General features: G+C 56.0%; 6 protein-coding genes across 6 annotated transcripts; 3 read left to right on the forward strand and 3 right to left on the reverse strand.

The window, feature by feature from the left end:
* Positions 1 to 53: 53 nt before the first annotated feature.
* DICSQDRAFT_94459 (Metallo-hydrolase/oxidoreductase) lies at positions 54 to 5,381 on the forward strand (the record flags this gene model as incomplete). The annotated part of the gene is made up of 2 exons (XM_007371405.1): positions 54 to 521; positions 4,879 to 5,381. The coding sequence occupies 2 exons, from the start codon at positions 54 to 56 to the stop codon at positions 5,296 to 5,298; spliced, it is 888 nt and encodes a 295-aa protein (XP_007371467.1). The 3' UTR covers positions 5,299 to 5,381.
* Positions 5,382 to 6,757: 1,376 nt separating this feature from the next.
* DICSQDRAFT_164146 (uncharacterized protein) lies at positions 6,758 to 9,724 on the forward strand. The gene is made up of 2 exons (XM_007371406.1): positions 6,758 to 7,347; positions 7,717 to 9,724. The coding sequence occupies exons 1-2, from the start codon at positions 6,865 to 6,867 to the stop codon at positions 8,941 to 8,943; spliced, it is 1,710 nt and encodes a 569-aa protein (XP_007371468.1). The 5' UTR covers positions 6,758 to 6,864; the 3' UTR covers positions 8,944 to 9,724.
* A 394-nt stretch (positions 9,725 to 10,118) lies between these two features.
* Positions 10,119 to 11,250, reverse strand: DICSQDRAFT_175518 (uncharacterized protein; the record flags this gene model as incomplete). Its single annotated transcript, XM_007371407.1, has 7 exons — positions 10,119 to 10,207; positions 10,266 to 10,355; positions 10,414 to 10,550; positions 10,604 to 10,759; positions 10,830 to 10,963; positions 11,016 to 11,072; positions 11,131 to 11,250. 7 exons carry the CDS (start codon positions 11,248 to 11,250, stop codon positions 10,119 to 10,121), a joined length of 783 nt encoding a protein of 260 aa, XP_007371469.1.
* Positions 11,251 to 12,386: 1,136 nt separating this feature from the next.
* Positions 12,387 to 16,817, reverse strand: DICSQDRAFT_184187 (MED14-domain-containing protein). The gene is made up of 15 exons (XM_007371408.1): positions 16,554 to 16,817; positions 16,365 to 16,497; positions 16,219 to 16,310; positions 16,028 to 16,106; positions 15,840 to 15,972; positions 15,645 to 15,785; positions 15,416 to 15,595; positions 15,315 to 15,358; positions 14,875 to 15,264; positions 14,623 to 14,776; positions 14,368 to 14,570; positions 14,236 to 14,314; positions 13,813 to 14,173; positions 13,288 to 13,745; positions 12,387 to 13,235 (listed from the first exon to the last, which is right to left on the reverse strand). The coding sequence occupies exons 1-15, from the start codon at positions 16,754 to 16,756 to the stop codon at positions 12,475 to 12,477; spliced, it is 3,411 nt and encodes a 1,136-aa protein (XP_007371470.1). The 5' UTR covers positions 16,757 to 16,817; the 3' UTR covers positions 12,387 to 12,474.
* A 1,503-nt stretch (positions 16,818 to 18,320) lies between these two features.
* On the forward strand, positions 18,321 to 20,927 carry DICSQDRAFT_94476 (cytochrome P450). The gene is made up of 14 exons (XM_007371409.1): positions 18,321 to 18,546; positions 18,603 to 18,703; positions 18,757 to 18,786; positions 18,861 to 18,966; positions 19,028 to 19,125; positions 19,188 to 19,287; positions 19,340 to 19,415; positions 19,472 to 19,704; positions 19,771 to 20,036; positions 20,089 to 20,255; positions 20,307 to 20,411; positions 20,473 to 20,483; positions 20,537 to 20,573; positions 20,639 to 20,927. The coding sequence occupies exons 1-14, from the start codon at positions 18,426 to 18,428 to the stop codon at positions 20,811 to 20,813; spliced, it is 1,626 nt and encodes a 541-aa protein (XP_007371471.1). The 5' UTR covers positions 18,321 to 18,425; the 3' UTR covers positions 20,814 to 20,927.
* A 312-nt stretch (positions 20,928 to 21,239) lies between these two features.
* DICSQDRAFT_94480 (uncharacterized protein) lies at positions 21,240 to 24,603 on the reverse strand (the record flags this gene model as incomplete). Its single annotated transcript, XM_007371410.1, has 13 exons — positions 21,240 to 21,342; positions 21,396 to 21,655; positions 21,716 to 21,790; positions 21,856 to 22,375; positions 22,436 to 22,508; positions 22,564 to 22,865; positions 22,917 to 22,991; positions 23,050 to 23,347; positions 23,400 to 23,738; positions 23,788 to 23,867; positions 23,931 to 24,077; positions 24,131 to 24,400; positions 24,460 to 24,603. The coding sequence occupies 13 exons, from the start codon at positions 24,601 to 24,603 to the stop codon at positions 21,301 to 21,303; spliced, it is 2,625 nt and encodes an 874-aa protein (XP_007371472.1). The 3' UTR covers positions 21,240 to 21,300.
* Between the last annotated feature and the right edge of the window lie 236 nt (positions 24,604 to 24,839).

Here is a 24,839-nt window from a genome sequence, read left to right on the forward strand (position 1 = left end):
GCGTCTGGTGACGCCGCCATTGACACGTCAAACATTGCAGGCACACTCTCATCATGAGTCTTCCGCCTCCTGGCATCAACCAAGCATTCTGCGACGTATCCGCGCTTGAAGCTGGCTATGTCACGGCACCTCTCGCATGCTTCCTGACCGATGTGGGCGACGACGAGTTCTTCACCGTACCCACCCTCTCCTTCCTCGTCCGTCATCACGCCAACGACGACACCGTCATATTTGACCTAGGCCTCCGCAAAGAGTGGAAGAAATTGCCGCCTGGACTCGTGAGCTACTTCACTGAACAGCTCCACTTCCAGCTCAATATCAAGCAAGATGTCGTCGACTCGCTCGCCCAAGGCGGCACGAAGCCCTCCGACATCAAGCGCGTCTTCATCTCTCACCTACACTTCGATCACTTCGGTGATGCCGCACTCTTCCCGACTTCGCAATTTTTTGTGGGCGAGGGCGGACGTGCTCTGGTCGCCGATGGGTATCCCAAGAACCCTAGCTCATTCCTCCCTATAGACGTCATCTCGGAGGACCACACGACATATCTCAACCCCGAGGAGTGGCCGCCCATTGGACCCTTCCCACATGCCCTCGACTTCTATGGCGACGGGAGCCTCTACGTCGTTGACGCAGGCACCGGTCACATCCAAGGACATCTCAACTTCCTCGTCCGCACTTCCACAGACGGAGGCTGGATCTACCTTGCTGGCGACAGCGCCCACCATTGGAACCTCCTAACGGGCAAGAGCAAGATCGGGCGTCATGCCCACTTCGGTTGCGCTCATGTGAACGCTGAGGAGGCAGAGAAGCATATTGAACGAATCAAGAGATTGATCAAGGAAAACCCTAGAGTGCGGGTGCTCCTGGCGCACGATGAGCCTTGGTTCGACGCGAACAAGGGCGGACCTGCGTTCTGGCCCGGAAAGATCGAGTCGTTGTGATGCACTCTCGGGAGGTACGCCATTCACTTCCCAGTGTATCTCAGAAGCTGAAGGTGTACTGATGCGCTGCTTCCATGAAGCAGTCGGTGGTGGAGGCGAGAAGAGCATGGCGAACAAGCAGCCCGCGCGTAGCTCGGTGATACATATTGTTGCACGCCATTCGGTGTCATGCATCTGAGAATGACGAATACCCAATGGTTGTCTACATGTTCAGGGTTTCCTGAGAGTTCCGACAAGGGTCATCAAGCCCAACGATGGTCCCACTCGACAAAATCTCGGTGACTTGACGCATCATGAGCAACCTACCGAGCAGCTTACCCACGCCCTTCGTACCCTGTATAAATAAGAGATCGGTCCATCAACCATCACAAACTTGAGGTCCCGACGCGCAGTAGCTGCCCACTTGTACGTACGTTCTCGTTCAGATTGACCTCACATTGATGAGTTGCTCAGTGTTCCACCTACTACCTCACTCATGAGCCTCCCACCTCCCGCTGTAGACCAACAATTTTGTGAGATCTCCGCCATCGATTCGGGCAGCATCCACAGGGCACCGCTCGGGCAGTTCATTGACGTAGCCAAAGTTGATGAGACGGCCGATCTCCCTTGCCTTGCCTTCGTACTCCGCCATTGCCGCACTCGCGATCCGTTCGTCTTTGACCTCGGAATCCGGCCCGATCCCGAGAACCTTGCAGGCGCGATCGCGGTGATCACCAAGATGGGTATCATGGTGGAGGGCAGAGACATCCCCGCTGTGCTAGAGCAAGGTGGTCTTTCGCGCACCGATGTCAAACACGTCGCGATCTCGCACATACACTTCGACCATACCGGTGTCCCCAAGGCTTTCCCGAACGCGACGTTCCTTCTCGGGGCAGGGGCGAAGTCCGTCATCGAAACACAGGGCCCTGACTTCGAAGGGACTATCTACGCTGTCGACGTTCCCTTCGAACGCACAAATTTCCTTGATCCATCCACGGAGGAGTGGGTCCCGATCGGCCCCTTCCCGCGTGCTCTCGACTTCTACGGTGATGGCAGCCTCTACATCGTCGACGCACCCGGACACGTTCCGGGGCACATCAACGTGCTTGCGCGCACGTCTGCGAACGGCGGCTGGGTATTCCTTGCGGGGGATAGCGCGCACGACTGGCGCCTTCTTACGGGCGAGGCGAAGGTTGGCCACCACGTTCGTTACGGTTGCATTCACGAAGACCCGGGAAATGCGCAAGAGACTATCGAGAGGATTAAGGTGTTGGCGGGATGTCCGAGAGTCAGGGTCTTGTTGGCGCATGACGTGCCGTTCGCGAAGCAGAATGCGAAGGAAGGGAGTGGCTATTGGCCCGACAAGATCGTGTCGTTGTGAGAGCATCGAGCTACGCCTTGCGGACTAATGAAAACTGCAGGTGTGTTCTTGGTCGCATCATTGTCAAATTCGTTTGGAATCCTGTGACGAGTCATATGCGCCTTTCAGTGAACGCAGGGTCACACAGACAGATGGTGTAATGCAGGGACACTTGAACGGGACATTCACCTGCATGCGCTAGAAGTGTGCCGGCGCGGCCTTCCGCGAGGACAGGTGAGCATGTGAAGGTAAGCCTGAATGGAGGGTAGAACCCACGCGAAGATCCAATGAGAGTTGGACCTGAGCGTAATTTCGCGGCCCACTCTATTTTGCACCGCTACGAGGGGTTCGCGTTATCGTGTGACCACCGAAAGTCCTATGACGCATGCTGCATGACGAGCCAATGTCGACCAGCTTCCCCACGCCCTTGGGACAATATATAAGGAAGTGAGTGAGTTCATTGTTTGCACAGCTCTAGGATTCCAAAGTGCATTCGCGTGCTAGGTACGCTCACTACACTCGTCCCAGGTATACACTAACAGCTCGCTCAGTGCTCCACCCTCACCATGAGCGCGAGTCTCCCACCGCCGGCTGCGCAGCAAGCGTTCTGCGAGGTGTCCGCTATAGATTCGGGTACCATTCATATGCTGCTGGGGCAGCTCGTCGATACCGCCGCACCCGATGAGATGACGAACCTCCCTTGCCTTGCCTTCGTGCTCCGTCATTCCCGCACCCGCGAAACGTCCCTCTTTGACCTGGGCATCCGGCCCGATCCCGAAAACCTTAGGGGCGCAGGCGCGACTACGGCCAAAATGCGCATGGTGCTCACAGGGCGGGATATCCCCGCTGCCCTAGAACGAGGCGGCCTGTCACGCACGGAGGTCAAACACATCGCGATCTCGCACATCCACTTCGACCACACCGGGGTCCCGACGGCCTTTCCTAACGCAACCTTCCTTTTGGGGGCGGGGTCGAAGCCTGTCATCGAGGCCAAAGGCCCGGATTTCGAGGGCACGATCTACGCCATCGACGTTCCCTTGGAGCGCACCAAGTTCCTCGACTCCTCTACCCCAGATTGGTCCCCCATTGGTCCTTTCCCTCGTGCGCTCGACTTCTACGGGGATGGCAGCCTGTATATCGTCGATGCACCGGGACACGTCCCGGGCCACATCAATATACTCGCACGCACCTCCACAGACGGTGGCTGGGTATACCTTGCAGCGGACAGCGCTCACGATTGGCGCTTACTCACCGGTGAAGCGGGCATCGGCCACCACCCCGAGTGGGGATGTATCCACGAGGACCCGGGGAAGGCGCAGCAGAATATCGAGAGGCTGAAAGCGTTGGCGGAATACCCGAGGGTTCGGGTCTTGCTGGCCCATGACAAGCCGTTCGTGAATGCGAATGCGAAAGACGGGAGGGGTTACTGGCCGGACAAGATCGAATCGCTGTAGGTCAGATGTAGTGCAATTCATGTGGTCCTGGAAAACCGCAGATACCCGCGGGTGTACGATAGCTCATACGTCGCGTTTGTGTAGATACTACTTGCAAACGTTACCTTCTTTCCCATAATTCGAGTTGCGTAGATGGCTGTGCTTGCGATGCTTGTCTTGGAGTCCGACTCGCTGTGCGTTATAGTATGGACTCCCGATATTTCGAGAACATCCACAGTGTTGTTGTCATTGCGCGAAAATTCGAGACTAGTACGCGTGAATTCATTGGGCTCTGCAGCTTGGGCATGTTGGCGCCCCGACCATACGTCAGAGCGACTGATCATTGCCTGCACCTTTTCATGCTCACCTAGCCTTTGGTGTATGCTTCCCTCGATGCAAACCGATAGGAAATGCCGATTACGACTCCCGTTGTCGGAATTTACGTCCTCAAATACCAGCGCCTGTCCCTATTGTGCGCTTACTCATCGCGATCCACCGCAAAACCGGAGCCCGAGCTTAGATTCATAAAGAAGCTCGCCAATCGCTTGATGAGACCTCTACCAGCATATATAACCCGCGACAACGTGTCAGAACGGCAGATTGTGCCATCAACATAGCGCAACCAACTCGACCCAGCCACAGCCATCGAGGTGGGCAACGTGAGCGTAGGCTATGTTGACAGCAACCTCATTGACATCGCACGCACCGTTAGATGAGCCTTCCGCCCCCGGCCGCCAATCAAGCATACATCAAGGTCTCCGCGTTGGAGGGCGGCTTCGTCAAAGCGCCGCTTTCCATCTTCCTCGAAAAAGTGCCCCCGAGCGAATTCGTCGTCGTCCCTTCGATTTCCTTCCTGCTGCGCCACACGAGCCGCCCCGAGACGTTCGTCTTCGACCTCGGCATCCACAAGCACTGGGCCACGCTTGACCCTGCTCTGCGCGCCGAGTACGACGCGCTCGGCGCGGACATGACGGTCCCCGAGGACGTCGCGGACGCGCTCCGCAAGGGGAACCTCGACCCCGCAGACGTCACCTACGCCAGCATCTCCCACGCGCACGCCGACCACATCGGCGACCCGACCGTCTTCCCGAACGCGACGTACCTCCTCGGGAGCGAGGCGCAGACGCTGCTCGACCCGGAGACGAAGGACCTCGGGATCAAGCTGCTCAACGCGCTCCCGAAGGAGCGCACGAGGTTCCTGGACGTCGCGAGCGCGCCTGCGCTCGGGCCGTTCCCGCACGCCCTCGACTTCTACGGAGACGGCAGCCTGTACATCGTCGACGCGCCGGGGCACCTCCCGGGCCACATCAACGTGCTGGCGCGTACGTCCGCGGACGGGGGGTGGATCTACCTCGCTGCGGACAGCGTGCACGACTGGCGGATCATGACCGGGGAGGGGAAGATTTCGACGGAGCCGTTCTGCATCCACGCCAATAAGGCGCAGGCGGAGGTGACCATAGAGCGGATCAGGGAGGTGAACAAGATCCCGAGAGTGAGGGTGTTGTTAGCGCACGATCGGCCGTGGTATGATCTGAACAAGGGCGGGGATGCTTACTGGCCTGGAGAGATCAAGTCGCTGTAGCTGGCTGGAGTGTTGGACTTTCTCGAAGGCCGCGCATATGTAGCCTATAGCAGAGTTTTGGATAGCCAACTTGACTGGAATGGATGGTGTAGCACCCGAATTCGGGACACGCGTCATGGGAGGTCTGCCGCCACAAGCAGGGACGGAAATCGCTGCTAAGGATGACGCAAGGGCTTCGAAAGAGAGAACTTGTCAGGAGAGATAGCCCATCTAGACAAAGAGTAGTATCAAACAAACATCTCGTCTCGCTGTCGCATGCTTCGGGCTACTTTCTATATTGAATGCTAACACGATACCACTCGTTCCCGCTAATCTGGCGGCGACAGAGGAAGGGTCCGCTCCCACTGTCGCCGCGCGGACCGCGGTAGAAGCTGGGAATATTGGAAGCTCGGTGCTTGAACAAGGATGCACAATGCAGGACAATACCTGACAGATGTCAGGAGAGACGCGACTAGCCATTCATCCCGTCGCCTCACAACAGACCAGCGCTGGCCTGCTGCATAGACCGTTTATGACGACCAGCTTGATGCAGCATCAAGCGTTCCTCGCAAACGTCGATGGCCTAGAATGAATGCCAAAGCTCTCGCTGGACATTGACATGAGCTAGTTTCTGACATCCGGGCAGAGATTCGGCATTCTCGGTCCTAGGCACGATCGGGACAGGATGTGGTCGACTTGGACTCACCGGCGGCTGGAGTATGACAGGTGCAGTGCACAGAGGTTACACGCGCGCCCATCTAGGAAGACACGTATTAATATTCTCATCGTGGTTCTCGAGTTCGACTGTTGCCGCTCGGCGGCGAGTGCGGCGATACCGAAGGGGATTGACAAGCCGTTGATGCTCCGCACGCCCGACGAGCCCAACGCTCCGAAGGATCCGAACTCAGACAGGAATATACCTTTCGTCGAGCTCGAGTGGGAAAGCAGCTGAGATGGAACCGCAATACTTGCCAATACTGGCCGCGGGCGAACAAGCCAACCGTATTGTGGGAGGAGCGATGAACCGAGAAGGTTGATACAGCAGCGGGGCGAGCAGGCGCATTCAATCTATGCTGAGTGTGAAACGGGGAGGCGAAGATGCACAAGGTCGCCGGCCGCCGAAGCGTACAAGAGCTCGGAAGTTCTGTAATAGAGTCGGGTGAATATCTTCCTGACAAGAGTGACTCGCCTGGCCGCAGCGATGATCGCGGCAGCTCTACGTGCGCAACGTCAACGAGCGGGCTGTAAGAGCAGGCCGGGCAATCAAGGGGAGCCGATTGATATGCTCGTGGATGAGGTAAGAAGGGTGTATGTACGGTATGTATAAGTAGCTACTTACTTACAAGACCAAGAAGGAGATTACTTAGATTCAAGTGCTCGGCGAGATGGGATCGGCTACAGGGAGATCAAAGGCGGGCCATCACCCGGAGTTCGGCCGCGGAAGTGTTCGCAACGATGGACGGCTCGCTCGACTGATCCTCTCACATCTTGCCCTTTGCTCTCTTGTCCTTCATTCCTTCCTTCTTCCATCTCCGCTCCTTCCCCCCACCACCTCCACGGTCTCCAACCCCGGCCCCGTCGTGCTCGATGCCCGCGAGGACAGTTCCCTCCTCCCCCGACCTCGCCCTCTCTCCTCCCCGCTTCCACCCCAGGCCAACCCTTCAGCCACTCTCGTCGTCTCATCTGCATCGGGACGCACTCGACGAGAGGTCGCCGGAGTACAACACCTACGCCGTTCGGATGCCTCCCCAGAACGCCCACCCTGACGCAGACTACGGCTCGCATCCAGGATGGCCACCGCCTGGTCCGCGTGTATACCCCGACCCTTCCTCTATACCCCCACATTGGCATGTTCACCCGTCCGCCCTCACCCAATATCGCGATGCTCGCACGCCCGCCCCGCCCGCCCCAGCCACTCAATCAAACGCCCGCGCACCTTGGCAGAACCCGTACACTCGCGTTCTACAGGTTCAACCCTTCGTTGCGCCGCCGCCGCCTCCCATTCCGCACAAGGTCTGGATCTTGGACTGCAAAGCATGCGGTATGTTTTTGACCAACCGAGGCATGAAGGTGAGCGGACTTTCACATCCAACTCATGGTTCCGCATGGTTCGCACCCCTTGTCTCCTCACGTTGCTATGGCGCGTGCACGTACAATCGGAACCGCCATCTGCAGGCTGCTTCGCGTGCCGTTCGATTGTTCGTCCCCGATGAGATCACGAACGATAGAGATGCGCGAACGTATATGATTATAGGATCTCCTACTACCTCTAACGCCCGTGGCATCGACGTACGGACCACAATCGCAATACCGTCTGCCGGTGGGCCTATGGCTAGATCCTCATAATTTGATGGTCATCGCGGGCGAAGCAATGATACCTTGACAGATATTCCACCGCTACCTTCCGCTACTTGCGAGGCTGACCCGTGTTAATCCCAGGCTGTCCTTCTATTACGTCCTAACGTTCCGCTGTACTCCACGGACGCCCTTCCTATCAACTGCTCGGCATTCTCGCCCGAGTCCGAGGGTACGATACGCATGCACTCAACCTCTGTGTCGTCAACCTCGTCCGGAAGTGGCTCTCGGTCTGCGCGGTCCTCTATTTCCGGCCCGTCAGGTGATCCCGCACAACCTAACGCTTCTGCAGAACGTTCGCCGACGCGCACATGTGAATGCCTGACACAGACCCTATGCTGCCACGGGTGTGGAAACGCTGTTGGCTACATGATCGTCTCACCTTGCCAGCGATGTACGTCCTCGATTACGGTGAACAATCGCGCGACGAATGGACACCGATTTGTGTTCTACTCGAGCGAGATCACTGCGTGCGAGCGACACTACATCTCTGGCGAGCGCGGAGTCAGTCCCTTCCATCCACTAACATCGCCCAATCCGCAGACGTTACAGAGCGGTATGGCCGGTCTCACTATTGGTAACAGTTCGCCACGTCAGTCTGTGGCACAGCAGCCGACGCCCGCTTCGTCCACCCCGAGCACGCCGCATTCCATGCCTCCGCTCTCACCTGGACTCACGATATCCCCTGGCTCTACTATTGCCGCTCGGAGAACGTCCGTGGATTACCTCCCTACTCCTCCACCGGATGCCGAGAGCGCTTTCGCACCCAATGCGAGAGTCGGACCTACGCCCGCGACCGCAGCGTCGATCAACACACGTCCCAGCGCAATCAGTAGCGCCAGCCGGTCTCCTACCTCCAGTCAGAGCCGATCGAGAGCCAATGACGATGCAGGACCGGTCACGCCGCCCGCGCCTCCGAACTCGCACTCCACGTCGCCGCACACCGGGAACACGCCACCTGCCACCGGGGCATCGTCTCCTACCCTGCCGCCCTCTGCACGCGCCCGCGCCGCTTCGACGTCCGCCGCGGCGCCCTCCCCAGCGTCTGCGTATCCGCCGCCTCTCAACGTGTACAACATCGTCCCGGCGTACCTGTCCCGGCCGTTACACCCGCCCGCTCCCCCTCCTGCGCCACCTCCGGAGCCGCTGAAGGCGGGAGAGGTGCTCTACTGGCACCATCTGTTGCGGAGCGGGGAGATCCCTGCTGTCTCGGAGGACCCGCGCGCGCGTCTGGACGAGGGGGACGCCGACGTGAAGAATGAGGCTGCGATGCGGAACGCGCTCCCGAGCGGGATCGTTGCCGGACGTTGAGCTCGTTCGGTTGCGGCTCCCTTTCGAGAGCGGCTGAGCGCGTCTTGCCTTTCCCTCTTCCAATCCGTTCGTCTCGCAATATCATGTTCCGCAGCGCGACTCTGTCTAGCGCCCGGGTCGATGTTGGCATCCTGGAGTTTTACCGCGCGCCTGACTGTCGACCTCGCACACGGAAAGCACGGGTTATCTATTCCTGTTTATTATTCATTAACACTGTATATTTTTACATGTCTCGAAACGCTCCGGAAATATGTCCTCTACGGTCGCCGGGGAAAAATCGTGTCCCCGGCCGAATGCCGCGCCATCTCTCGTACAGCGTTCGTTCGTACTCGCATACGTCACGACCCTCGTTTACGAATCGAGACGTCTACCATTCATGATTCTTGCTACGCTCGCACAAACACTTCCAGACTTGTCGATACCCCTCCCCCTCCTCCCTCTGTCCCCACTCCCTGATTTGATCCCTGCCACGCTACCGCCGTCGTACCTCGTTGTATCAATCACCACGCAGTCGTCTCACTTGACCCTCCATCAGCATCTTGGATATATATTCAACCCGCCTCCCGCCTCATTGGGTCCATGTCACATCACCGCGGCCTCGTCTCCCTCCCACCCTTCCTCCTCCTGGTCATATGGATGTTCTTGTAACATTGATCCTTATATGTTATGGTTCTCGGTCCTCCGCGTTGCCTCGTCGTCGATCGCTCTGTCGTGTTGCATCTTTACTTGCCTGTTACTTTGCGGTTGACTGCATCTGCATAGTGACGTTGTGCATTCCTCCCGCGCATTTCCACAATCCGTATACTAGCGTATGTCACGACCGATCGTGTTCTGCTGTGTCACGTTTGCACACCGGCCATCTGACGCGGCGATGCCGCAATTCGCTGGCCGGCTGTTGCGGCCAATGCGGCGCGAGCGAACTCTTATATCCAATGTAAACAGCATGCTGTCCATGCACGTCATTTCTGCACACCACATATTCTACGCGCATCCCAGTGGATGCCCGGTTTTCTTCGAGAGTGAGTCGTTTCGTGACCGGATGCATGACAGAGAGCGACTTTATTCGTACAACGCGTGATACAAGGGGCACGTACAGCGGGCGATGACAGAGATCGAGAAATCGTGAAACAACAGGCTCCAGGTAGGAATACAAAGTTAAGGCCGGTGCCTCGCGGCTACTTGGAAGTGGACATGGGCATGAGGACGCTGCTACCCGTCTGCGTAGCCTCGCTGGACGGCACAGGAACGAGCTCGAACTGGATTCCTGAGTATATGACGAGGGTCAGCCATCTCGTCACGCATCGACAACGTGGGGGCAGTACCTATATGCGCCATGAACCCGTTGAGGTTCTTCTCCAGGACTCCATGCTCGTGCAAACCAAAGTCCTTCACGAGCGCCTTCGACTTGTTGTCTGCACCATAGTCTGGTCAGGATGAGGCATCTTTGTGCTGATGGAGATGGGTACATACAGTCGTATGCGAACAGCGAATGGAGGTTGGCCGGGTACAGCTTGCTCTTCTGACCGTCTGGCCGCAAGACGAGGGCGAGGTCGTCGGTGAGGTTGCTAGGACTCGGCCTCAAGACCGAGTTCTTGCGCCTCGCCTCCCTGGGGGAGTACTCTGTCATGTCTTGCGCTGATATTACGAGCAGTGCACATACGAGTTCGCCAGAGCATTCTTGACTTCCTCGATATGACGCCGACTCTCCTCCGCTTGTTTGTGAAGTGGGACGGGGAGCACCTCGCTGGTCTGCAGGAGGATTTGCTCCTTCGCCTGCTTCGTGATCTCTTGCCTGATGGTTTCCCGGATTTGCTGCCTTGAAATACCGGAGACAGTGTTACATTACTCCTAGTCATGGTCCAAACAGAATAAAGAGAGAGGCAAACCCCATCTCGTCCGCGGCTTTGACTTTGATCTCCTCCTTGATCATCCGCCTGATCTCATTGACTCGGATGTCCTGCTCCTTCTCTTGATTCCTAATCTGGTGGCGCAGAGAGGAGAGTTGGGTCACTGCCATCTCCTATGGGCACGAAGTCAGCCTGAATATTCGGGGGAAAAATCATGCTGCGCACCATCGTGGGTCCCAGCGACGAGACTTGAGCCGACTGCTCATTCAAAGTGCGGAACGTCTGGTCACTGCAAAGGCTGGTGAGACAGCGCCCCGGATAGGGCTTATGGTGAATTGACTTGCAGGTTCCCCAAAGTAACCTTCATCGCTCCCAGCAGCTCCCGCACCGCTGCCGTATCGACGGTGGGCGGGACTTCCACCGGAGCCGGTGTCGCAGTAGCACCTGTGGAGTCAGACATGCCTTGTGATGTAAGCTACACTAGCAATGAAGATCACTAGCGGTATGAATGACAAGAGGGTGTGAACCGCGTTGGAAAGCAGCACCACTACCAGGATGATCGCGATAGCGAGGGGCCCCGGGGTAGTCATTTTTAAGTGAGTTTATACAAGGGAGAAGTCAGCGGTTCATACATGAGGCCTGCGGGAGAGCAGGCCACTACCGCAGCACCACAATCGCACCACGTTCCCTCCCATGCGCCATGCTAGCTGCGGTAGGTGAACCCACGATGGTGGGACGCGTCGAGAAGGGCAGGGCCCACACTAGATTCAAATCGGGTAGTGTGATACCACCGGTGGCCCCGCTGTGCACAGCTTCGTCATATTCACTTGTCGAGATCGCTGCTCAGGGTCCTCTCGGAGGCCGATAATTCACACAAACGGGCTGTCGTCGCGGGAGTGAGATCAGTTGTATGCATACATATATGTGCCATTAGTGTGCCAAGGACTTGGAGCTCTAGAAGTCCTCGCGTACGAACATCCGAGCTGGTCCCATGTCATGCCAGTACCTGCGCTGCATCGACCACTGCTCGTGGCTGCAAAACGCAACCCTTATCTCGTCGGCCTTGTCGATGTTCAGGTCGAGAATACATGTGTTCACGAACTGCAACGCATACTGATGTAGGCATCAGTACTGGGTTGAGCAGACACGTCGGTCACCCGGAGCCCGGGCAAAACTCCAGCCCTCCACGTGATAGCAAAACTTCTCGGCGCCTGAATGCGCACGGACCACCCTCAGAAGACATATAAACCGGGCACCGAACAACTATGTTTCTTCAGAACATACTCAGCTAGGATCTATTTTATAGGTACTAACTCGAGTCTCGCATGTTTACACATGCCACATCCTTCAAGTCTAGTCGATGACACCAGCGCTCCCTCGTATAACCGAGAACATGGCCGCCCCACGGTGGTCTCGAGGACGTTTGGTTCGTGGCTCTTGCGCGCTGCTTGCAGCCGCGGGACTGCGAGCCAGCGAGGAGAGCGTATGTCTGATAGACTTCTTAGTAGTCACTTGTTTGTGCTGTTCCTTTGTTCAGGGCTTAAATGCGAAATTCTTCTCCACCAAACTTCTCATTGGACTATGTAGTGTGATGTGCAAAGCGACGTTTCGGTCTGAAAAACATGTGTGCAAGAGAAGAAAAACAACTTCTAATAATGATATGTACGAGTATGCGGTGAACATCCTATCGCGGGGTCTGTGCCAGTTTTGTGAACACCTTCTCATATAGCCGCCTCCCCACAACGCGCACGGCCGTAATGTCGCATATCACCCCAATGTCGATCGGAGCAAACTGGCCCTTGACACCCTGGGCAACAGCTTCCTTGATCGCCTCCGAGACCAGTGCACGGAAGTCCGGTATGGGCTGCAAAGCTCCCGTGTTTGCCAGCGAGGTCGATTTCGAAGGCGCGCCAGACTTCCGGGGGCCGCGCGAGTCCGCAGGCTCGTCGAAGAGCGTATGCGATCCGTCGAGAATCACAATGCGTGCGCCAGTCATTAACCTGAAATCGAGCGCGTGGCGAAGATCGCCATACAGGATGCGGAACCAACCCGCGGACTTTGGGAATGTGTCGATCAGATGGCCTTGCTGCGCTGCCTTGACGCGGATGTCCTCCAGCTCGGCTACGACGGGCAGCGTCTCGCGGAGGAGGGCGACGAGTCGATGGAGGGCGGTGGAGAGCTTTCCGTGCCCGAGGAGGTTGCAGAGGTACACCTCCGCATCTTCGTGGGGGTTGTGGAGCGCGTCAAGTTCGTCATCGACCTGCATGAAGTCGTCGGACGGCACCCGGGAGAAGCGGAGGTGGTATGAGCTGCGATTTGTGGCGAGCTGGTCCGTGCAGGTGAGGGAGACTGAGTAGTTGTCGGCGTATGCGAACTCGACGGTCTGAAGGTCGAAGGAGATGAGTCGGACATCTGTCCACAAGTACTTCGTAGACATTTGAGCCACTGACAGGTAGGTCAGCGTCGGAATCGGAGAACGCGTAAGGAAGGGCCGTACCTTCACGCGCGATGACGACCATCTTTGACACACGCGCCCACTCCTCCAGGAACTCGTCTACACACTTGTCGACGTTGTCAGACAAGAAGGAAACGATCGCTTCCCGCGTATCGTAGATGATGCGTTTTGATGGTCGTATGACGGTGCTGCCGCTGGCGCGCTTGCCTATAGGCTGCTGTACATACTTCAGCTTGACACAGGTAACGACCTTCGCTATATCGGTCGACCACCAGTTGAGAGGGATGACGCGGATATTTGGCATGGCGGCTTCCGCGGCGGGTGCACCGGACAGAATATCTGAGGACTGCACACAGAGCGCTGGGATCGTCCGCGCCAGGGAGGACTGGACATTACCGAACTCGGAGAAGGACGACGGATTGAGCGTCGAGCTGACATGGGTGTAGGGAATGCCGCGTAGCTTGAACTGCTGTTCCACCTTGGTGTAGGCAACTCGTGCACTAAATGCAACCATATCAGTAACGGATAGAACATATCGAGGTCAGTCAAATGAGAAGCAAGGCTCACCAGCAGTATGCATACAGCTCCCGAAGGACATTCGTCTCCAGACGGAAGCTGGTGGGATACTGCTCCCCACTCGGCCCCACCCGTCCCGAGCCGTCCTCTCGTTTCCGCTTCTGACCAGTTATGTGATCGGGCCCCATGCCTCCTTCTATTGTGACCTGGTCGCCATGTATTCGACGGACGTTGAGCCAGCCGATGTCCTCCATGACGAGATCGTGGTTCATTGAGTGCTCGACCTCCTTCGCGCTTATGAGCGCATACCGGAAGTCCTGATCGGTGATGACGAGGACGAGGTAGTGCGTCGGGAAGTTGCCCAGCTGGATGTAGATCTGGCCTTGAGCGTCCTGACCGAGCTTCTTGATCTCTGTGCCCCGAAGTGTTAAGTCACGCGAGACACTGTGGAAGGAGAAAACAAAGCGGACTAACCGTCGGCGGAGAAGTTGCGAGTCCGGAAACTTTGTAAGCCGAGATATTGCACCTTCTGCTCCGCAAGGTCGGTGATGGTCTTAAAAAATACTGCGTGAGCAAACTCCGACTTATGGGTGACCAATCACTTACAGCATTCCGCAATAAGACAAGAGCCTGCGGAAGCATGAATGGCGCGTCATTCAGTCGCTGCGTGATGGCGGCGAAGCGGGGCCCACGACCAGCAGCCGCAAGATCACCGGTGTCACGCAGGGTAAGCCGTCCCGTCCGTGGGTCGACAGTGACAATGACGACCTCGTCAGCGCATAAGTGTATCCGCAAGGAAGGCGCGCCTTCTGCAGAGCAAATGAGTATGCAGGCGAATGCGAGCTATGTCTCTACTCTTACCGTTCGAGACAAAGACGACCTCCCCTTGCGGCGAGAAGATGTTGCGCGTCACCGCGCCACGCTGCAGCTGCGTTTGGAAGAACTTCATGACGCTTTCGGTATGACGTCGTATGACCTTCAGAAGCAGGCTCTCCATATCGAGATTCTCCGGATCCTGGCAGGCACACGACCGATTAGCTCTGCACCTCTCGTCTCGAAAACCCCCAAGAACAATCGGGAACAATCATGGGTGGTTGTGGACAGGAGACGTACGATTCGAAGCTGCTCAAGCGGCATGAACAGGTCTTCTAGGGCAGGGGTAACGCCGAGCGCACCGTTCTCCGGCTCCCAGCGCACGTCAAAGCGCATGTGCTCAACCTCGTCCGACGGTCGAGACTCGTCGAGCTTCGAGCGCGACTGCAGCTCAGCAAGCACGCGCGCGCGCGGCGATCGAGACGCTTTGTGGCCCGTCTTCTCTTTCACTTGGACGATGGAGATGGTCAATTTTCCGCCTAACGCCGGCAAGGGTCTCTGCTGTGGCGGTCGCTTCTGATTGGGGGGTGGGGGTTTCCGTACCCAGTACTTCACAGCCATGGTCTGGCGGTTATTGGTCATCTCGACGGACATGAACTCGGCCCAGCCTAATGAGCGCATGCGCTCGGCCTGCATAGGGTCAGAGTGAGCCGTTGTCGGAGTAGAATTCTGATACCAACCTGATACCAGAGGATCTCGAGCTGGTACGATAACGACATCATCTCTGCCGTCGGGCAATGTGAGTTGGTTCAATTCATCGATAATGTACGAGGAACCTTACGCAAGAAGTTGAACACGCGGACCAAAGGCGCGTCAACCACACCTTGAGGTAGCTGCGGACGTGGTGCTGGCTCAACGCCCGGCGGTGGAGGTTCGTCCGGAGGTAGATAGAATGCGAGACGCGCATCCGCCTCCTCTGTGATGTTACGTTTCAGTATGCCCGAAGGCGTCCGCGGGAACTCTGTTACAGTAAGTACGACGATTGTGGGAAGAGCTTCCTGGTATTTTACCTTGCATCCCTGTCTGGTCGCCGCCGACGGTAAACAGAAAGGTAACATTCACAAAGAACCAACCATCGTTGCTCCGGGCGCCCCGTAGGCACAAGGATAACTCGAAGAGTTTAGGAGCAGTGAAGAATACCCGTCCGGCACCTGCTCGCCAGAGGTCGTGAACAGCCAAACTACTTGCGCCAGGTGCCAGCTTACCTATTCGATACTCAGACATTTCCCATGGCACGATTTCCGACATTCGGAGGCGGTAGCGCATAGCGTCCTCGATGTCAGCAAATGTTCTCGCGACTTCGTCGTCCGTCAGAGGAGTTGGAGGAACAATGAGTTCCTGTGAAGCTCTGCGGTTGGATATCCGCAAATGTATACAGGGAAAAGGTGCCCACCTTGATACATGATGGCAATCGGCGATATGTGCTAGTCGTTAAAACGTCCAGGGAGGTGAGGAGGTCATGATTTCGTAGTCTGCAAACGTAACGTCTTAGTTCGCGGACGCAATGAAGGGAGCAGAAGGGTTCTGGTAACGTCGGCACGACCGCAGCGCGCCGTCCTACCACATCACGATAAACTGACGTACCTAGCTGGGTCTAGCGCGTCTCGGCCATACTTGAGGCCCAGGATAGCGTCTTCAAACTGCCGATTCTGGTCCATGAGAAATGCCGTGATGTTCTGATCCTATGTGTGAGTCCAAACATAGTCTCAGCACGCAAAAGCCGGGTATACCATGGCCTTCTGGACCACTCCAGCGTCGCGAGACCACTTGGCGATAGCATAGACCTTCACAACCTGGCGCTTCATCTTCACGACCCAGTCCGCAAGTTGTCGTTTGCGAGCCGTGTCGGACATATGGGGCATACTGCCACAGACGGGATGAGACATGTAGCACGGGGCTCTCACCCGCAGCGCACTCACGTTTCCGCCATCTCAACGAGTTCCGCGTACATCGACTGAGCAAGCCTAGACACAAGCTCTCCAAGCGGTATTTGGCCATCATGAACCAACGGGAGTTCACTCTCGAGTACTTCGAGCGGAAGTTCATGAGCTTCAGTCTTGCCATTTAGGAGGGTTGCATGGGAGGTGCCATTCACAAGGCGGCCGTTGACGGCCGTGTCCATTGGAATCAGTGGAATTAGCGCTTATATCATGGACAACAAGCAGACAGGAGGGTGCGTGGCCAGACAGATGGCAGGCGGAGGGAGGTGTAGAAGGGAGGAGTGCAAGACGCACCGTCGCAAGTTACGCGCCACCCGGCGCGCGCTGTTCATTAGGCGCCTATCGTGTCCACGCCGTTCGGCGGCTGTGTCTTCTTTCCCTTTGTTCCTCCCTGTCTTCTTGAACGCCGTCGAGTCGTTCTTTCGATACAAGCTACAGGTTCGGGGATAAGAGCATCAAACAGAGCGTGAGTGTTACAGTTATTTTTTCCTGTCATGTCGCACGCTGTTTAATTCTTGAGGACAATACAGTATCTTTGAGTTCGAGATATCCCAATATACTGAAAATCTTGACCCGGCATAGGCCACTTGTATTTCGCTTTGAAAGTAGAATGAATCGTCGCGCTTTTGTAGAATGGTCTCCCGGTAACTCAAGGCCCTACGATAGACCAACCCTACAGTCGTTGGCGTATCAAACTGCAGTCGATGCTGTTTGCCCGTACGATTTGCAACGCCATCGACCAGCGTTTGCCTGCCTGTTTGGGGCCGGCCGCGGTCGATCTGCAACTAGGACCGCGCGAGCCATGCCAGATCACCAGATGAAAGTCTTAAACCAATGATAGGAGGTGAAAATAGTGTCGAATTACATTCTCTGAAAGATTGAGCGCGATACTGTTGTCTTAGGCATCGTAGGCACTATCTCTTGTACTACACCCGGCGTCGAGGGAGTTGAGTGTTGAGGAGTACATTCTCCGGGATGGCCGCCCTAGCCGGTACCTGACGGCGGAACAAACGCGCGCAGATTGGCTCCGAGGATGCGCGCGACTCAGCGGAACGACGCGGCTTTCATGATACGCAAACGACTGCAAGTCGACCGTATCTCCGATGCTGTCAGCGTGGTATACCGAATGCTCGGCCTTTGCTGGCACGGCTTTCACACGAGGTTCGCTTATGACTCGAACTTCGGGATTCTCTCATAACGCATGGGCATAGAAGTTGCGAGCGGCGTCGGAAGCGGCGTCATATGCTCTAATCTGTACGTCCTGTACTCGCTCAATCCCCCGTCACAAGCAGCAGATAGTCAGCCTAGCTCAGTCAGTGGGACCTTATGGCAAATACGAGAAAGCGGCTTTCAGAGGTAGAAACATGTACTTGGTGATCCCACCTCACCTACTGATGACTTGAGCCGGTGTAGGTTAGGCCTCCTCAAGACCAAACGCTTCGACACATCTTCCCATTCAGTCTACAATGCTATGGCAGCAAGCGCAGGCTCAGGTTGGAAAGCGTGATGTCTCCAGACGGACGGAATACCGGGTTCCGTCACAAGGGCGAGTGTTTCCACGGTAGACTCACAGTGTAAGCCAATCTTATGTCGAGTTCTACCGAGCTACATTGCCGCGACCTATTGATGTCATGATAGCCTTCGTGCAAGGGTTCTTTTCCACTTTGCGACCGCACCTCGACCAAAACAGTAGCCAGTATTACTACTGTTACGAAACCTCAGCCTCGTCGAGGCAGCGTCGGAAGTAAGTTCAGACGCTGAAGTCTTCGCATAAAAAGCGACGCCTTCAGAATCTAGACAGCGTCCATCCTCCCAACAACAGTAGCAGCTATCGATACATCAGCCATTCCAATGTCCTTCTATGTGCCAGCGGCGTTACTTGTGGTCGGCGCTCTCCTCGTCCTCCTTCGCTTGTTCAACCGCGGCGGCATCAAGCATATCCGTGGCCCCCCGTCCCCGTCCTTCATTCTCGGTGAGTCGAAGTTGTTAACCTCTCCTATGTGATACACACTGACTCGCAATGCTCAGGTCATGAGGCCGCAATCGCCCATCAGGAAGAAGCGGGCACCCTAGACACGCAATGGATGAAAGAGTATGGTCCTACATGGCGAGTTCGAGGTGCCTTCGGGGTAGAGTAAATTTTGTTATGTCACATTCGCTTCAGGATTAACGCTTGGTGCAGACGGATGTTATCATGAGTGCAGATCCCAAGGTACGGCCCCGGCTGCATCACTGGCATCGAGGTGACTTGAAAGTAAGATGTTGATCGGTGTGCTCGCTACTCAGGCTATCCAGCACGTATTCCAGAAGTCAGGCTACAATTACCCGAAGAAGGAGTCCCAGAATTTCTTAGGATGGCTTCTAGCAGGTCCTGGTATAGCAGCGGTCAGAGGTGTGTACATGTGCTAGAACGTCGGCTTATTGAAACCAATGGTTGAGCAACTCGGATGCAGGTCAAGACCATCAGCGTCAGCGGAAAATAATGAACCCGGCGTTCAGCGTGCCCCAGCTCCGAAGCTTCTTGCCTCTATTCCAGCGCATTGCGACCAAGGTATGGTTCCTTGTTATGTTGTTGTAGACGTCATACTCATCCTGACTTTCCTGTATTCCAAGCTTTCGAACAAATGGAAGGGAGAGCTCGTGGCCACTGGTGAGCTCAGCCTGCTGTTAAACAAATGGCTGTCGCGTGCAACACTGGATGTGATCGGGGAAGGTAACTGTCACCCATCTCGGACATCTCTTGTCAACACTGAAGCGCAATTTAGCGGCGTTCGATTACAACTATCATTCTCTTGATGACGGAGAACGCAGCGAGATCTCGAAAGCCTACGAGAACATCTTGTGAGTGGCGGAAGCTACTGTCTCCTCTTCGCGAGCTGCTAATCAATTTTGTGCAGCGCGGACATGAGTTACATGCCGCCGAAGGCAGCCGTACTGTTCCAAGCCTCTTGGGATTACATTCCGGTGCCTATCCTCAAGTTAATCAGATATCTCCCCCTCAATCCCTGGACTCGCATGAGGAAGCTTAATAACCTGTTCCGGGAGTACGGCAAGCAGATCCTCCGAGAGCAGGGTCCTGATGTGGATACGGAGAAGAAAGTCAACAGTAAGGATGTGATGAGCATTCTCAGTGAGGGTTTTACTCTAGCATTCTGTGCTGTCATGGGCACAGTGGGGCTCACGAGGGATTTTCCAGTCAAGGCGAATCATTCCGCGGACGCCAAGACTCGCCTGGATGACGAGGAGCTCTCCGCAGAGATGTTCACGCTTACCCTCGCTGGCCACGAAACCACTTCTGCTACGCTCACATTCCTCCTATACGAACTGGCGAGGCACCCCGAGTACCAAGAGCGCATGCGTCAGGAGATCAGAGATGTTCGCGCCAAGGTGGCACAGCGTGGTGGGGCTGAATTCGCCACCGAGGATCTAGACTCCTTGACTCTCACTAACAATGCTATCAAGGCAAATTGTACTCTTATTCTGGCGAGGCTGAGGTCTCATGATTTGCCTACAGGAGACCCTCCGGTTCCATCCGATCGCCCTCGGTCTTGCTCGTGTCGCCCTCAAAGACGATGTGATTCCGCTCGCGTATCCGATCGTGTCGACGACGGGCGAGACGATCAGAGAGATACCGGTCAAGGCCGGACAGGTATTCTCTGCGTCGTTTATCGGATACCAACGGTACGTTCTCTTGTTGCATGCGTGGCATCATCATGACTCGGCATCCCGCAGCCTGACGGAAGTCTGGGGCGAGGACGCCAATGAGTGGAACCCCGACCGCTTCTTCCGGATTGACGCTGTCAAGCAGCCTGCGAATGTCGGCGTTTTCGCAAATCTGTGAGTCCTGGCATCGATCATGATTGTCCTGTCAAGCATGCTGATCATATCCGTCCAATAGTTTGACATTCTGTGAGCACTGGCTCTTTACTTGACACTGATACATCGTTGACCCCTACCTGTAGCTGCTGGAATCCGGGCCTGCATTGGATGGCGGTTCTCGTGCGTACCAGGGCTATCCTGTTCTCCGCCTGCCAAATTGCCTGACGTCTATGATGCTGATACAGGGTTCTGGAGATGCAAGCATTCCTGTCCGAGCTGGTGGAGAACTTTCAATTCGACCTGCCGAAGGAGAAGGTCGATATCCAGCAGGCTGTGGCCGGTATCGGCATGTTCCCTGCCATCCGTGGTAAGGCGGACCAAGGTAGCGCGATGCCGCTTCGTATCTCGCTCGCGCAGTGAGCGTAGGGTTTATGAGCCGCGCCGCTGGACAATGAGATGTCTTGTGTCTACGTGGATTCGGTAGTCATCCATTTGTATCTTGGACGCATCGTTAGGGAGACATGTTGACTCACTAACCAACACGGCGCCACTAGTATGGCACGTTTGGAGTGATTGAGCTGGGGCTGCTCACGTCGTCTGCCATCCACGTACAGTGGCACCGCATCTGAATGTCCCCTATCTCTCACAAAGTTGCCGCTGGGGATGCCCATCAACACAACACAATGATTAAGCGGAGACGTTTCCTGTCGTTACTGCGGCTGAGGGTCGCAAAATAACGACATAATCATGTCGACATCTCGAAGACACTTCTAGTGAAATTCTAGCATACTTTCACCCGAGATGTGAAAGCACGTAAGTTCTCCTTGAAGAAACTCGTGTGTCCGGAATACAAGGGTATAAGCATAAATATCGGTATGAGCGGGAGCCAACTTCTGCCTCAGACGCCTCACGACTTAGCCTTCTTTTGCTCTTTCAGGGCAGCAATACGCTATAGGATGAAATCAGCAAGGTGTAACAATTCCGAATGAAGCAGTGGCTCACTTGTTTTCTCTCCTCCTTCCGCCTCGCCATCTCCGCTGCCTTCTCCTCCTTAGACATCCCGGCCGTGCTTGGGGCGGAGGGCCCGGCTGGGGATGCCGCGTCGGCTTTGCCACTGTCTGATGGTGTTATAGAGCGTGCAGCGGAAGCTGGTCGAGGGCTTGTTAGTGGTGAAACCATGCGCGGAGCTGTTGAGAGACGGGGTTGCGGCGCTACTAGCGGTTTAGGTGGCGGGGCGGCCGGCGCTGGAGCTGACCATGGGTCTAGGAGTCGGTGCATCAGCTCCTAGTCACGATATTACTGTGTAGGGAGGTTGGATATACCTGGGGAGCGCACGTTTCCAAAACCGAAATCAGTCGGTTCTGAAGCCGTCGCGAGCGGGGCCGTCTCAAACGCACCTACCAGAATCAGGACGCTTAGTACGCTTTCCTTTGAAATGTCCGTCAAAGAAAGACAAACTTACTCCAGTCGTCTTCGTCCGCGTTGACGTCCATTAGATCGTCATTCCCCCAGGGATTCGTAGCCGTACTCGTCGAAGCGTCGAGCTCCGCCGCAGCTTCCTCCGCCCAGTCCGACGCGCTTGACACGCTCGCGGGCACCTTCGTCGCCCCAAGTTGCATCCCCTTGCCTTTGCTCGCAGACGTCAGCGCCCGCGTCGGCCCCGTAACGCTCGACAGAGTCGGCGTCAACGGCATCCCGACTGGGCCTCCCCTAAAGCCACTAAGAGTCGAGGTCGAGCTGGGGTTAGGGGCGCTACCGACGTTCGCGGCGGGAGCGGACGTCGGACGATCGATGGATGTCCCAATGGTCGAAGCGACGGAGGACTGAAGCGTGCCAGAGGCGAGCTGTTTGCCGAGGGAGGAAATTGCCCAACCTGCGAGGGCACCCGCGGCGCCTGCAGCGCTGTTGACAAGGGCGTTGGGAGAGCTACCGTTGATCTGTACTTGGGGCATTTCGTTTTCGATGGTTGGGACTGTTTCGGGCTGTGGGGAGGCATCGGTGAGGAGGGAGAAGATGTGATGGGAGTGGGGAGGGAGGCATACCATTGTCGCGGCGTGTTCTTCAAGTTTCTTGACGAAGAGCTCCATGGCCTTGAATGCTTGGTCGCGTACCAGCCTGGGAGCTGGTCATCAGATCCACGTTCGACCCAAGGGAGAGTTAGACGACACACTTTTCCTTATCGACCAAAGTGAACGACATATTGGGGATGACTTTCGACGCAACGTCTTCGATGTCGAAGCAGTCAATCGTCGCCATGAAGGCCATGAGACCGGCGACGCGTGCATGGACGAACGGATCCTTGAGCGCGCGAGCGAACGCGGGGACGAGCACTTTACGCTTCGTGTTGTAGCCTAAAGATGGACCGAGACGCCCGATGAGGATACACGTGTTGGTGCGGATGGATGCTTCGGGGTCGGCTTGCATGCGTGCGAGGTGTCGAAGGAGATCATTGTTCATGATGCGCTCGTTGAACTGATCAGAGATGAGCATATGCAGCATGAACACCTGAATCAGAGAGCTGACTTTATCGGAAAGGAGTATAATGGACTTGATGGTTGCTTCGCGGATGATAGCGACAGTATCTCCAAAGCCGGTTTGCTACATAATTCTTATACAATCAGCCCCCCTTCGCATGCAGCCAGATAGGGCGACTCACGAGATTGGGCCAGATCTTGTCGCTGACGGTCTTCTTGTCTAGTTTGTCCGCGTACTCAGGCAGATGTTCAAGCAAGACCATTCGTATGCCTCGATCAGGGCTGGCGTACAGCTTCACTAGATGCGATAAGATCACGGACGAGTAGTCTTCTGGAGGCACGTTCTTGCCGAACTGCAGAACAAGGGGTACGATGCTGGCCGCAGATGCTCCACCGAACTCGAGTGCGGAGACGAGAGCCGGGAGGACTTTGTAGGAAGCGAACTCAGAGGGGAATGATGACGCAGACTCTTTCAGGGACCTGAAGTGGTATACTCAGTCTACGTTCGGAGTGCCAAAGTAGACAGACTTACCTGAGAAGAGTCGCCTTCTCCGACTCGCTTGCGAGATTGAAGTTGTCCAAGCCCGCGCAGACGATCACGAGACGATTTGTCGCAAAGAATCCCGAGCCTTCTCCTGCTGTCTGCGACATCCCCAGGTCCAGGAAGTGAGCAGGGGACAAGCGGGCTTTCGGATTGGGGTTAAGCAGTTTCTTATATGAGGGGAAGATAGATATCGGGATCTCCCCGCGTGATGCTGCAGTTGGTGGAGGGTGAGGTGGTTGTGCCGTTGCGGGTACTGGCTGGTTCGGGTTGAATGCAAAGTGGATGAGAAGGCCCAGGCCGTATGCGTCCGCTGCGGATATAGGCAATCTAGCCTGTAGTTAGCTACAGCCGCCCACAGATTGTCGTCAAGCATTACTCTTTGAGAGAGGAGTAGCCTCCTTTCTTGACCTCTGGTGGCGAGTACATCGACGCGTCGGGAAGCATCCCACCCAAGCTCTGAGAAGGGAATATCTCGATTATCATTCGGAGACCGACACAAGCGTACATACAGCAACGTACATAGAGAACAGCGGCATCGTCCTTGGGATTGCTCAAGACATCAAACCCTCCCAATTTCCATTCTCCGGAGGCCGAAATGAAGATAGAATCCACGCGGACATTACCATGGGTAGACGATGCAGAATCGTTCAAGAAAGTCAAAGCTACCTGGGTTATTATCAGCGCATTGATTGAAGGGTCTGTGCAGGGTTGCAACGCACCGAGACACGGTGGAGACCCCAGATGAGCCAGGCCTCCCTCTCTTGAGCACTCTTCGACTGCCATTCAGTGATAGCAGGTCCTAGAGGTCGTACGCGCTCCGTCATAATATGAATGGTGGCATCTGTCTCCACGACCTCCATAAACTTGAGGACATCCGGATGCCGGATTGTTCGCAACTTGCGAAGTGCATTCTTGGCAAGTGGTAGGAGGTTCTTCTTCGCAGGCGTGTTTGCTTCGAACTCGAAGACAGAAACTGGCAAGCTATCGTCCTAGCACAGCAAATCATGTCGATATGAGCGAGGAAGACATAGAAGCAGAACATCCTCACTCGTTTCGTGCCATCGTACAAGGACCATACTGTCCTGTTCTCGAAAGATGCAATCTTGGGGCCAAGCGAAAACGGTAAGTTTAATCCAGATTTCTGAACAAGTGTCGAGACAGCAGCAGATCCGAGCGTCCTCAGATAGTCCATCCCAGACTACCACCCAGGAGACTTTCGATGGAGACAGGAAAGATGGAGACAAGGAAAGAGGACAGAACTGGCGCGCGGCGGGGATCTACCCGCGGCGCCTACGTGTACTACCATCGGGCGTCCCAATGGGCGCTTGGAAGTCTTATGGGCGTCTACTGACGCGTGTGGCGACGACGGTGGGCGCCCTCCTTGTTCACCATCAACCGCGTCCCGCCCCGTCTGTTTGACGTTGCGCT

The sequence above is a fragment of the Dichomitus squalens genome, assembly GCF_000275845.1.
Source record: "Dichomitus squalens LYAD-421 SS1 unplaced genomic scaffold DICSQscaffold_102, whole genome shotgun sequence".
Lineage (NCBI taxonomy): Eukaryota > Fungi > Basidiomycota > Agaricomycetes > Polyporales > Polyporaceae > Dichomitus > Dichomitus squalens.

What these genes read in the sequence shown, in the direction of transcription:
- DICSQDRAFT_164146 (XM_007371406.1), top strand. Translation starts at nt 6,865, where the DNA reads ATGCCCGCGAGGACAGTTCCCTCCTCCCCCGACCTCGCCCTCTCTCCT. An exon ending in TGACCAACCGAGGCATGAAG is followed by an intron (nt 7,348 to 7,716) that starts GTGAGCGGACTT and finishes TGTTAATCCCAG; the next exon opens with GCTGTCCTTCTATTACGTCC.
- DICSQDRAFT_184187 (XM_007371408.1), bottom strand. Translation starts at nt 16,756, where the DNA reads ATGGACACGGCCGTCAACGGCCGCCTTGTGAATGGCACCTCCCATGCA. An exon ending in TCGAGATCCTCTGGTATCAG is followed by an intron (nt 15,265 to 15,314) that starts GTTGGTATCAGA and finishes GACCCTATGCAG; the next exon opens with GCCGAGCGCATGCGCTCATT. An exon ending in GGTCGTCATCGCGCGTGAAG is followed by an intron (nt 13,236 to 13,287) that starts GTACGGCCCTTC and finishes CCTACCTGTCAG; the next exon opens with TGGCTCAAATGTCTACGAAG.
- DICSQDRAFT_94476 (XM_007371409.1), top strand. Translation starts at nt 18,426, where the DNA reads ATGTCCTTCTATGTGCCAGCGGCGTTACTTGTGGTCGGCGCTCTCCTC. An exon ending in GAGTTCGAGGTGCCTTCGGG is followed by an intron (nt 18,704 to 18,756) that starts GTAGAGTAAATT and finishes CGCTTGGTGCAG; the next exon opens with ACGGATGTTATCATGAGTGC. An exon ending in AAAGCCTACGAGAACATCTT is followed by an intron (nt 19,416 to 19,471) that starts GTGAGTGGCGGA and finishes AATTTTGTGCAG; the next exon opens with CGCGGACATGAGTTACATGC.